Here is a 14,249-nt window from a genome sequence, read left to right as displayed (position 1 = left end):
CAGGCTACCCTTTCCGCTGCATTAATTAGACAAGATCGATTGTCACCAGCGAGACGATCAAAATTCACAAACATGCCAGGAAACAACCGGAGTCGCCCACAGGTGAACCAAGCTTCATCATCACAGTCACAATCACACCAAACTTGGAATTTCAGCTCAGAAATTAGTTATGCAATTATAATTAATAGTATTTATTGAATCCACGTATTTATGTTAGTGCATAAAATTCAATGACCGAACATTAGTGGAAACAGAAAATTATACTTGCATGATACATTAAACCAAATGAAGAACCACTGTTTAAACACGATTAATATTGTTGACAATGTGTAGCTGTTACAGTTTAACAAACACTTTAAAACAAGAGAATCATGGACAAATGACTTCTTTAGATTTACTAATTATCAGAAGACTTGTGGAATGCGTGTTAGTTTTATACTCCAAATTTTGTGGAAGTTGAGGGAAAAAAACATGGGATCGAGATGATTTTGTGCATGTGGCAATCCCGATAGACTGATCAATTTATGGAATGATACTTGTAGTTAAATAATGAAGAAAGTGCTCCGTCAAAGATTGAGGCGTAATGACTCTTTTTAAGATACTATACTTTTATACTTATTTAGTTGATGGAAGTTAAACATTTGTGGTGAAAATTGTGAATGTGAAAGAATTATCGAGACGATGAATTACTTAATTATACATATCCGAATTATTTGTATGGAGGATCTCACTCAATTAATTACTCACTCCAATTGGCAGCACAAGGAATACTCGAACAACGACGTTAGAGTTTGACCAACTCCAGAGTTTGACTATGACGATACCATCAGTCTCCTTCTATGCCCCATCTCTTCAGTTGGTTCTCCTTAATTATTGGTGGCCTGGTAATTTTGTTAAGTCTAACTGAATATACATTTTTTTTCTTCCCGCATGTCGCATCGCACGCATCCCATAAATGAAATTCTGTCTAACTAAGATCTCTCTTGGATCTGCTAGATTATCATGTGTATATCCATATGATTGTATCATCGACTAGCCACCTTGGATTAATTCAATTCAGACAAAGGCATGCTATATTGCTCTACTGTCGTCATATGGAGATATAAAGATTCTTCATTATTATCAAATTACCTAAAACTAAAACTAGATGATTTAATTACAGCTATTGATCTTTATATATATGTTTTCAAAATTAAATAACCAATAATTAATAGTAATGCTTGCATTTCTTCCTCTACATCACCTTATATTTCTTTTTGATATATGCTGAGAATTGTCATTTTGACTTTAGATATCTCTTCAGCCCTGTCATGTCTAGTATTTGCAAATGAGTTCTCTGGTAAAACCTACGCTGCGGGATATTCTTACACTCATCAGACTTGAGAGGGAGGATGAGCAAGTGAGGCAACATATCATTGAAGACGTGCAAGATGATGTTCGGACCGTGGAAAGTGTTATAGGTATTAAAGAGCATCTCCAAGGGAGATTTGTAAAATTATTAGTTATAATCGAGAGTTATCCTCAGAATGTAAAAATTTTGCTAACAATGAAAAAATGAGGGGGTTATGTATAATTGTGATTAGGTAAAATCATACCTAAAAGATACATTGCTTCAACAAATATAACTCATCAAATATGATTTTTTATATTTTTTTGATACTGGGTGAATGGTTGAAGTGATTCAAATTTTACATATTTTTTAAATATGCCAACTAGATGACACATAGATGTCAATTTAACTAACCCATGTATACCCTTGCAGATGCTCTAAGAAGGAGTGGCCAGTATGTCCTAGTTGGCTAGTTTATTTTTTACATCCTTGATCCCTGCTGAAATAAAACTTCATATTAAGACATGAAACCGGTTGTGGTAAACCCATACACATTTCAACTAATTACTGGATTGTGTCTATAAAGACTTCATTAATGGTGATACGATCTGTTTTATATTTGTTGGACTCGATTATTTTTTTAGATGTTGTATGATATTTACAAGAATTAATTTTTTTTATAAAAGAAAAAGGGTGTATTTATTTAGATTTTTATGAATTGTAGATGTTTTTTATTTTATGAGAAAAAATAAGATATTATAGAATCGAGATATGTTTTGATTTTAAATACAATGCTCCAAAATCTTATTAATTATAAAAAAAATATTATAAGAACATAACATGTACTGAATAATTTCATAAAATACATCACTTTATAAATTAAAATATTAGATTTATCACTTTTTGAATATCACGAGATTTTAATAGATTATAAACGATTTAAATTTAATATCACATGATTCTAAAACATAATTTTATACTTGAATGAAAAATCAATTTGATATTTTAAAATAATAAAACTATAATTAGATATCTCAAAAGTATAATACTACAATCTTAAAGATATCAATTAAATACACCTCAATGCAGTGAATATAAATCTCTTTAAATAGCCCGAATGAATGAACACACCCTGCAAAAACGTCAATTTCCTCAATCCCTAGAAATGCTAAACCCTAGTTAAGAACCACAACCAATTTGTCACCGCCTTAGACCTTAGTCGAATTTCGTTAGCGCATCTTGTCGAAGACTTGGTGGAGATGAATGGTTCTGCACCTGTGTAGTTGTATTACTTTAACAAGTTTCTTAAATAATGAACAAAGTGCTCCATTAAATATCGAGATTCGAAGTGTAATGACTCCGTTCAAGGTAATATTTTTTTCTTTTTATCATTGAATTGACACTACTAGAAAAGCGGGCATTTCCGACCAAAATTTCCGACCGACCAAAGTGGTCGGAAAAAAAGCGGGCATTTCCGACCGACTTACCGACCAAACGAGATCGGTCGTAAAAAAACGCATCATTTACGACCGCCATTACCGACCGCACAAAATCGGTCGGTTATAAGTGGGCGTGGGTCCCGCTCACCAACGTTCTTCAGCTGACATGGATGACACGTCGCTATAACCGACCGACACATTTCCGACCGCCTGTGGTCATTTCCGACCACCTGGACTGGTTTAAAATAATTCGTCAGCTTTTAACTTGTTGTCGACTTGTGATTGGCTGAGTGGGGACGCGGTGGAGCCCAGCTTTATTTCCGACCGACGGCGGTCGGAAATGACTTGCTTCGTTTACGACCGTATTAAAACCCGGGCGGTCGGTTTTGACTTCTTAGAAAAACAATAAATTCTATTCGACTAAGTAAACTATTAAAAAATAACTAAAAACATTGTACATCCAGAAAACCGACCTCATTCAATATATTTCCGACCAAACTCATAATTTTAACACAGAAAACCGACCACATGCAACACATTTCCGACCAAACTCATAATTTTAACACAGAAAACCGACCAAATTTAACTCATTTCCGACCACATACTCAAGTGCAGAAAACCGACCATTTTGTTCTGTCATTTCCGACCGATTTAAAACCCTGACGGTCGGTTTTGACTTGTGAGAAAAACAAAAAAATTTATTCGGGTAAGTAAACATTAAAAAAAATTAAAAAATTGAAACTAGCTTTTAGTCAGTTAATAAATTAATAAAAATTTATTCATCACATAATATTTAATTTTTAAATTTTTTTTATTTCCATAACAAAATATAGATACTAACTAACTAATTTCAAATTAATTATTCAAACAACTGATAAATGTAGAATCTTTGTGATATGGTCTCACTTAAGGTACTAATCATGATAGCAAAAGAATAAAAATATAAAAAAAATTATAAAGACGCTATTATTTTACAAATCATGCATTGCAGTGAATGTCGGAGTTAAGGGTTTTGATTTTATCAGAAGTTATCCTAGGGTTTACATTTTCGAAATATCAATTCGTTTTTTAGGCGATCCAACCGTACGGATCGTAAATTAAGTAGTCATAATAGCTGTATACCAAAAATCAAATCAATAGAATTTTATCTGTTGAGATATTATAACGAAAATATTATGTTATACTTAAATATATTTTAGGGTTATTTTTTTACAAAAAAATAAATTTGTTTTTTAGGCGATCCAACCGTACGGATCGTAAATTAAGTACTCATCGTAGTTATATACCAAAAATCAAGTCAATAGGATTTTATTTGTTGGATTATTATAGCGAAAATGTTATGTTATTCTTAAATATGGATGTAGGGTTATTTTCTTTACAAAAAAATAAATTTGTTTTTTAGGCGATCCAACCGTACGGATCGTAAATTAAGTACTCATCGTAGTTATATACCAAAATTCAAGTCAATAGGATTTTATTTGTTGAGATATTATAGCGAAAATATTAGGTTCTAGTACTTAAATATAGACGCAGGGTTATTTTTTAAAAAAATTAATAACTTATTTAAATAATCCAACCGTACGGATATGAATACAATTACTCAACTTATATTGGTACTTAAATTTAATAATTTTGAACATTAGTTGAAGGAATATTATAATAAAAAATAATTTTCTAGTTATTTAATTTCGTAAAATAGATGTAGGTTTATATTTAAGTTCCTTCAGTTTTATAACAATGTTGTAGCTGTTTTGGTGGTTGAACACTCTATGCACAAGGCAGTGGTCGTGGGTTCGATTCAGGGAGTTATTTTTTTTCCAAGCTTTATATAACTTTCCCGGGTTTATTTTCACGAAAAGTTAAAACTCCCGCTCAGCCTAAACAACAGCATTTCTCGATTGTGCAACATCATTTTCTTTTTTCACACTCTAAACTCTACTTCTCAGTTTCAACTCTCCCAACTCTCTCAAAAATCTCTCTCGTCTCTGCGTGCTTTTCTTTCCCGATCTCTCTCAACACTCTCTCGAATCTTTCTCTGTAAGTCTCTCTCTCTCTCTCGCCCACCCTCTCTCTTTCCCCCTCCCCCTCCGTGTATTTGTCTTTGTATGGTACCTCAATTGTAGATTTGTTTTTGTATCTTGCTCTGATTACATTTGTGCTCAGTTTTGTATCCTTTGCTAATTGTATCTCTGTTTTGTATATATATTATGTTTGTGTTTCGAATTTGTGTTTTGTGTTGATTGATAGTTGGAGAAATTGTCATAAGAAGTAGGAAGTGTGTCTTTTTCTTGGTGCCTATTAAGTGTTTGATATATTGACGGTATGAACGCTTGTTGAAAGTCTAATGAATTTTGCAGTTGTGAGTTTTTTGGTGTTGAACTCTTTGTTTGATTGTGGATTAAAGAAGTGTATTTTGTGGTGTAGCAAAGGTGTTTGATAGTTTGTGTAAGAGAGTACGTGTGCTGATAATTGTATGTTAATGGAGACCTTGCATACTGCAGGTGCAAAATCATTTGAGGTTCCTGAACCATCTGAAGGAAGTATTGGCAACAATACGAATGATCATCATGATCACAGTGGTCCAAGTGGAGGATCATCAAATAGAATTAGCATCAGTTCAGGGGGGAGCAAGTCACATTAGTGGATCTACTAGTCATCACACTCAACACACTATGATTACGATGAAGAGGTAATTGCATATCGCACCCCCTAAGTATCGTTCAAAAACAATAGAGTACCTATACTTTAAGAAACTCAACTCGCACCCCTTATCTTTACTTCTCAAAACCGAGATGAACCCCCTGCCGTTAACTTCCGTTAACTCAGTGCACTCCGTTAAGTCACTATATATATAATTGCAATTCGGACCCCCAAACTTACGTTCAAAAACAATATTGTACCCATATTTTTGAAAACTCGAATCGCACCACCTATTTTTACATCTCAGGAACGATACGCACCCCCTCCGTTGAATTCCGTTACCTTCCGTTAAAATACTCTCCCGTCTCAATTTACATGTCCCTTTTGCTTTTTGAGGAGTTAAATTGACTAATTTTTTACCAACTATTTGAAAATTTTAGTTATCTATATTTTTTGCTACGGGGTAATGGTTGGAGTGTTGAATTTTTACCTATTATCTAAAATGTGTCACATAGATGCCATGTAGGTGCTACATAAGCAGTTTTACCTAACACGTCTAATGTCTTGGAGTTGCTCGTTATTTATAATTGTGATTAGGCATAAAAGATACATTGGTTCAACAAATATAGCTCATCAAATATGATTTTTTATATTTTTTTGATACTGGGTGAATGGAGTTGCTCGTTATTTATAATTGTGATTAGGCATAAAAGATACATTGATTCAACAAATATAGCTCATCAAATATGATTTTTTATATTTTCTTGATACTGGGTGAATGGTTGGAGTGATTCAAATTTTACATATTTTTTAAACATGCCAACTAGAAGATAGATAGATGTCAATATAACTAACCCGTGTATACCCTTGCAGATGCTCTAAGAAGGGGTGGCCAATATGTCGCTAGTTAGGTGGTTTATTTTTTACATCCTTGATTCCTGCTCAAATAAAACTTCATATTAAGACATGAAACCGGTTGTGGTAAACCGATACACGTTTCAACTAATTACTGGATTGTGTCTATAAAGACTTGATTAATGATGATAGGATCTGTTTTATATTTATATTTGTTCCACTCGATTATTTTTTTAGATGTTGTATGATATTTACAGAATTAATCCTTTTTTCTAAAAGAAAAAGGGTGTATTTAATTTGGATTTTTATGAATTGTAGATGTTTTTATTTTATGAGTTAAAATAAGATATTATAGAATCGAGATATGTTTTGAGTTTAAATACAATGCTCCAAATTCTTATTAACTATAAAAAAAACTATAAGAACATAACATATACTGAATAATTTCATAAAATACATCACTTTATAAATTAAAATATTAAATTTATCACTTTTTGAATATCACGAGATTTTAATAGATTATAAACGATTTAAATTTAATATCGCATGATTCTAAAACATAATTTTATAATCGAATGAAAAATCATTTTGATATTTTAAAATAATAAAACTATAATTAGATATCTCAAAAGTATAATACTACAATCTTAAAGATATCAATTAAATACACCTCAATGCGGTGAATATAAATCCCTTTAAATAGCCCTAATGAATGGACACACCCTGCAAAAACGTCAATTTCCTGAATCCCTAGAAATGCTAAACCCTAGTTAAGAACCACAACCATTTTGTCACCGCCTTAGACCTTAGTAGAATTTCGTTAGCGCATCTTGTCGAAGACTTGGTGGAGATGATTGGTTCTGCACTGTTCCATGTGTAGTTCTTTTACTTTAACAAGTTTCTTAAATAATGAAGAAAGTGCTCCATTAAATATCGAGATTCGAAGTCTCTTAGACAGTGCTATGGTGCTTGCTATTGAGAGGAATTAGTTTGAGAGTGCTTTTCATTTTAGATTGGGATGAAGCATCGTATGGATTACTGGCTCGGAGTTTTATGTACAACTTATGAATGTCAGGATAGTGCTTGTTATTTTGTATGCTTGGCCACTTTAGATTGATTTAATCTAGACATATAAAAGCTGATAATCAATTATATGATAATACTTGCAATTCTATATGCGCATCATTCAATTCTTGTTTTTAGATATAAGCAACACTACACCAATTCTGGCCAATTACGATGGATATCTTACGACGGAAAAGGCGGAGCGCAAAACTTACGACGGAATACAAACATTCGTCGTATTTTCTCGTCAATACTTACGACGTAACAACCTTCCGTCGTATGTTTTGCTAGAATTCAGGGGCGCTCTAATAAAAAATAATAAATATTTTTCCCGCGAAAAAACCGTCGTAATTTAACCGTCGTAAGTTAACATATCTACCTAAATAAAGTCAAAAAATAAATGAAAATAAAGTTTTTTCTTTTCCGTCGTAAATACGCCGTCGGAAGTTCATATAATTATATAATTATATCTGTTGAAAATGAAAAATAAATTGAAATTATAAGTTTTAATTGTTTGTCAAAAAAAAAAATTGTTCGTCGTAATTTAATCGTCGTAAGTTAACATATCTACCCAATTAAAGGAAAAAAATAAATGAAAATAAATTGATTTTCTCTTCCGTCGTAAATCAGCCGTCATAAGTTCATATAATTATATAATTAAATCTGTTTTAAAAAAGGAAAATAAATAAGAATTATAAATTTTAATTTTTCGTCGTAATTTAACCGTCGTAAGTTAACATGTCTACCTAAATAAAGACAAAAAATAAATGAAAATAAAGTATTTTCTTTTCCGTCGTAACTACGCCGTCGTAAGTTCATATAATTATATAATTATATGTGTTTTAAAAATGAAAAATAAATGGAAATTATAAGTTTTAATTGTTCGTCGTAATTTAAACGTCGTAAATTAACATATCTACCCAGTTAAAGAAAAAAATAAATGAAAATAAATTGATTTTCTCTTCCGTCGTAAATAAGCCGTCGTAATTTCATATAATTATATAATTAAATCTGTTTTAAAAAAGGAAAATAAATAAGAATTATAAATTTTAATTTTTCGTCGTAATTTAACCGTCGTAAGTTAACATATCTACATAAATAAAGACAAAAAATAAATGAAAATAAAGTATTTTCTTTTCCGTCGTAAATATGCTGTCGTAAGTTCATATAATTATATAATTATATCTGTTTTAAAAATAAAAAATAAATGGAAATTATAAGTTTTAATTGTTCGTCGTAATTTAACCGTCGTAAGTTAACATATCTACCCAATTAAAGGAAAAAAATAAATGAAAATAAATTGATTTTCTCTTCCGTCGTAAATAAGCCGTCGTAAGTTCATATAATTATATAATTAAATCTGTTTTAAAAAAGGAAAATAAATAAGAATTATAAATTTTAATTTTTCTTCGTAATTTAACCGTCGTAAGTTAACATATCTACCTAATTAAAGAAAAAAATAAATGAAAATAAATTGATTTTTGTTTCCGTTGTAATATAACCGTCGTAAGTTATCATATCTACCTAATTAAAGACAAAAAATAAATGAAAATAAAATGAATTTTTTTCGTCGTAATATAACCGTCGTAAGTTTACCTAACGCATTAACTCCCACCTACCCACATTGAAATCAAACAGCAGGATATTCATTTTTAAACAGAACTTACGACGGATATGATAATTCCGTCGTAACTTACCATATATCCCTCAGAAGCTACTGCCTCTTTCTCCCCAACATCATTTCTATATGCTCCTAACTAAAACCAAAAAATATGCTCCTGATCGAATAAATGTGATATAGCAAATTACACTCAACACTTGCATCAATCGTTCTTGTAAGTATGTCTTTTCTATCTTTCCATTTAAATTGTAGAAATTTTGATCTTCCATATATTATTTAGATTTATATAATTTTTCAATATTTGTATGTGGGCTTGTGTTCATATTTATAATTGAAATTTTGTTATTTATTATTCATAGATGTCTCCGGATCGAGTTGGATCACTAAGCGAATAAAACCCGGTGGATATGGTTTTACGGATGAATATAATGAGGGGGTTAAATATTTTTTGGCATTTGCGCGAAGTAATTCTAGTAAGCCGAATGATCCGAATATTTTGATTAATTGTCCTTGCAATACATGTCGGAATGCATTATACCAACTCATTCCCGATGTCGAGTTCCACTTATTTGCAACCGGTTTTCTTGAGAGTTATACTATATGGAGCTTTCACGGTGAAGCTAGTGCATCAAGAAATGAACAAATGGATGATCGGGAAGATGTGTTTGACGAGTATGAAATGTTTATGGATGCTATTGGTGGGGGGGCATTTGGAGCGGAAAATAGTAGCCACGAGGACCCGAATGAGCAAGCATCAACTTTTTTAGATAACGTGAATAAAGTTGGTGAGCCAATATACCCGGGCAATCTCAAATATTCTCAATTGAAGTTTGTTACGAAATTACTACATTAGAAGAATCGCAACAAATGTAGTGATAAAGCTTTTGATGAGCTGCTCTTTTTGCTTGGAGATGTGTTTCCGGATAAACATAAGCTTCCTCTCAACTATTATGCTGTTAAGAAGATGGTTAAAAGGTTGAGTTTGGGATATGAAAAAATACATGCATGCGAGAATGATTGTATGTTGTTCTATGGCGGTGATAAAGATCTAAGAAATTGCAAGTATTGTAAATTGAGTCGATATAAAGCTACAACACATGCTGGGAATAATACTGTTCCAAGAAAGGTTTTGAGACATTTCAAAATCACTGACCGTTTGCAGCGTCTGTACATGTCTACCCGCACGTGTGCACATATGAAGTATCACAAGAACAGAATTGTGACTAAAGGGGTTCTCACTCATCCTGCAGATGGAGAAGAATGGAAAGAGTTCGATAAGAATCATCCTGATTTTTCAGCAGAGATTCGTAATGTCAGACTTGGCCTTGCAACCGATGGATTTCCCCCGTACAGCAATGCTACCTCTACTGTTTACTCAGTATGGCCTGTTGTCCTACTTGTGTACAACCTTCCACACACTATGGTTACAAAGGATCCATATATGTTCATGACACTGCTGGTACCCAGGCCGAATGATACAGGAAAGAATTTGAATGTTTATCTCAGGCCTCTAATTGATGAGTTGATCACTTTATGGAATGTTGGTGTGGAGACATTTGATGCTTCTGCGAAGACTAATTTTATGATGCGAGCAACCATATTATGGACTATAAGTGACTTTCCTGGGTTGGGAATGGTTAGTGGATGGTCAACTCACGGGAAGATGGCTTGTCATGTGTGTATGGGTAGAGTTAAAGCTAAACAACTGCCACACAGCAGGAAGTCAAGTTTTTATGGGTTGCACAAGGGGTTCTTAGATAAACGACGAAAAAATCGGATGAAAGGTTGCGTTATTCGCAACAAACTTGATAGTATAATTTTTCCACAACCTGGGAAACCACATTCCAAGGAAAGGGCAATTGGATTTGGAAATTGGCATAACTGGACGCATGTCACTTGCTTTTTTGACTTGCCATATTGGGATTCCTTGCGTCTTCATCATTGCATTGATGTCATGCACACGGAGAAAAATGTATTTGATAACATTTTTCACACTATTCTCGATAGCGTAAAAACAAAGGATACCATCAGATCGAGAAAGGACTTGGAAGCAATGGGCATCATGCAAGAGTTATGGCTTAATGGTACACGCAAGCCAAAAGCTAGATATAACCTAACCCGGGATCAGTTAAAATTGCTATGTAATTGGGTTCATCGAGTGAAACTCCCGGATGGTTGTTCATCAAACTTGAAGAGGTATTGTAAGAGATCCCAGTTAAAATTTCAAGGCATGAAGTCACATGATTGTCATGTATTTATGCAGAAGTTATTGCCTTCTGCTTTTCGTGAACTTCTTCCAGATGATGTGCATAAAGTACTTTGTGACCTATCAAATTTTTTCAAAGACTTATGCTCAACTACACTTCTTGCAACAGATTTGAAACAAATGGAAAAAAACATAGCCGGGATTGTTTGTACTTTGGAGACTATATTCCCTCCGACTCTTTTTGATCCAATGGAGCATCTTCTTGTTCATTTGCCGGAGGAGTGCAGACTAGGTGGCCCTGTCCCAGAAAGATGGATGTATCATGTTGAAAGACTACAAGGCAGAATGAAACATAAAGTAGGGAACAAAGCACGTGTGGAAGGATCCATTGCAGAAAAATACGTATACGAGGAGTTAACACATTTCTGTTCCATGTACTTTGAGTCTGAAGTTGATACAGTGCACAACATGCTAGGTCGTAATATGGTTCATGATAATTCAAGGGATCCAAAAAAACTTGTGGCATTCACATATCCGGTAGAGCCTTTAGGAGCATGTATTGGTTATCATTTAGATCTGAATTCATTGAGCACTGCAGCATATTACATTTTCACTAACATGCAAGAAGTGGCACCTTATATTCTGTAAGCATCTAAAACCCTTTCATTACTAACTAGAACCATTTAATTTTGTGCACTAACATGTATTGATAACTTTTCAGTATGTTCGAAGCAGAGATTCGCAACCATACTCCACACGTACTGAGTGATAGTGAGATGGATACAATGATGAAGGATAATTTTGCTAAGTGGTTGCAAGTCAAGGTATTTTATTTAAAGTTCACATTATCATATGTTTGACATTATCATATTATCATATGTTTGACAAGACTATTTCATTTCAGGTACAACACAACAACAAACAGTTGCAATATTTGTTGGGAGGCCCGGCTTCTTATGTGATTTCTTATAAAAGATGTAGGGTGAATGGGTATTCGTTCAACTTAGGAAAATCAAGCTCGGGGATACTTGTCAAGGGAAGTTGTTACGGTGATAGTGGAAGCAATTATTATGGAAGTTTGCTGGAAATTCTAAAAATAACATATGGTGGTGGAAATCAAGGGTTTCTAATGAAATGTCATTGGTATGACCATGTTAGGGGCGTAAAGAAAGATAAAAATGGAGTGCTTTTAATTGATCTCAATTCAAAACTGAAAGGAGATGATGTTTACATTCTAGCAAGTCAAGCCACTCAAGTGTACTATGCTCCTAGTGTAAAGAATCCAAATAGTAATATTCATACAATAATCACATGTAGACCTCAAGTGTTAAGTGGAAGAGCTATTCATGCTAACATGGAACCCCTTCAAGAAGATGTGTCAAATACCACACCCATAGACTTTTCTTCAAGGTCGTTATTTGTTGACTTCTCCCTTTATGAAATGGAAGATGAACAAGAGCAACAAAATGAAGTGGAAAGTGAAGAAGATGAAGATAATGAAATGGAGGCGGGAGAGGATCATGAGGAGGATGACGAAGAAGAAGATGGTTATGATAGCATCGAAGTGGATAGTGGAGAAGAATATTGATTGATGTTGTGATTCTAGCCAATTTTCTATTTTAGTTGAATTAAAATGATTTTTCGGGTAATTTTAGCTATTTTAATTAGTGTTTTTTCACAATCCCATGGTTTTAGCCGATTCCATGATTTTGGAATCTTAGTAATGCTTAATGTGTTGTGTCGGTGCGAGAATATTGATTGATGTTGTGATTGTAGCCCATTTTCTATTTTAATTGAATTAAAATGATTTTTGGGCCAATTTTAGCTACTTTAATTAGTATTTTTACACAATTCCATGGTTTTAGCCGATTCCATGGTTTTGGAATCTTACTAATGCTAAATGTTTTGTGTTGGTGCAAGAATATTGATTGATGTTGTGATTCTAGCCAATGTTCTATTTTAGTTGAATTAAAATGATTTTCCGGGTAATTTTAGCTACTTTAATTATTGTTTTTCCACAATCCCATGGTTTTAGCCGATTCCATGATTTTGGAATCTTACTGATGCTAAATGTGTTGTGTTGGTGCAAGAATATTGATTGATGTTGTGATTCTAGCCAATTTTCTATTTTAGTTGAATTAAAATGATTTTTGGGCCAATTTTAGCTACTTTAATTAGTATTTTTACACAATTCCATGGTTTTAGCCGATTCCATGGTTTGGGAATCTTACTAATGCTAAATGTGTTGTGTTGGTGCAAGAATATTGATTGATATTGTGATTCTAGCCAATTTTCTATTTTAGTTGAATTAAAATGATTTTCCGGGTAATTTTGGCTACTTTAATTAGTGCTTTTTCACAATCCCATGGTTTTAGCCGATTCCATGATTTTGGAATCTTACTAATGCTAAATGTGTTGTGTTGGTGCAAGAATATTGATTGATGTTGTGATTCTAGCCAATTTTCTATTTTAGTTGAATTAAAATGATTTTTGGGCCAATTTTAGCTACTTTAATTAGTATTTTTACACAATTCCATGGTTTTAGCCGATTCCATGGTTTTGGAATCTTACTAATGCTAAATGTGTTGTGTTGGTGCAAGAATATTGATTGATGTTTTGGAATCTTACTAATGCTAAATTCCTGGCACTAATTGGTTTTTTTTTTTTTGGCTAAAAAATCAGTTTTGGTTTAGCTCTAGGCAAAAAATCTATTTAATATTTTCTGTGGTGACTTCTACACATGCGTATAAAAGTATAGAACTTAACTAAATACCTGTAACCTATAGATTTGTTCCCGAATAAAGGTACTTCATTGCCGACTCTAACAGCTATGTAAGATAAGACATTATGCCCAATTTAGACCTGGGAGACAGAAATTGGAATGTAGTCAGAGATATCCAGTAGACATAGATATTACATATATAAGCAGGGAAGTAACACAAATCTTTATGCAAGAAATTAAGTTCAGAAGCAATCACATAAGTAGGCTTTGGTTTCACCTAAAATTCTCAACATGTTCGAATATATTCTAGGATTAAATCTCCTTCATTAATAACTAGCAAGCATACAGAATCACACGAATCATAAAAAAAA

The 14,249-nt window shown here is 32.9% G+C and overlaps 1 protein-coding gene across 1 annotated transcript; it reads left to right on the top strand.

Annotated features, from left to right (window-relative positions):
• Nucleotides 1-9,593: 9,593 nt before the first annotated feature.
• Nucleotides 9,594-12,744, top strand: LOC108201406 (uncharacterized). Its single transcript, XM_064086647.1, has 4 exons — nt 9,594-9,722; nt 9,804-11,800; nt 11,878-11,980; nt 12,061-12,744. The coding sequence occupies exons 1-4, from the start codon at nt 9,594-9,596 to the stop codon at nt 12,742-12,744; spliced, it is 2,913 nt and encodes a 970-aa protein (XP_063942717.1).
• Nucleotides 12,745-14,249: the final 1,505 nt, after the last annotated feature.

The sequence above is a fragment of the Daucus carota genome, chromosome 2, assembly GCF_001625215.2.
Source record: "Daucus carota subsp. sativus chromosome 2, DH1 v3.0, whole genome shotgun sequence".
NCBI lineage: Eukaryota > Viridiplantae > Streptophyta > Magnoliopsida > Apiales > Apiaceae > Daucus > Daucus carota.
The sequence above is the reverse complement of the archived record's forward strand: the minus strand, read 5'-3'. Positions and strand labels throughout refer to the sequence as shown.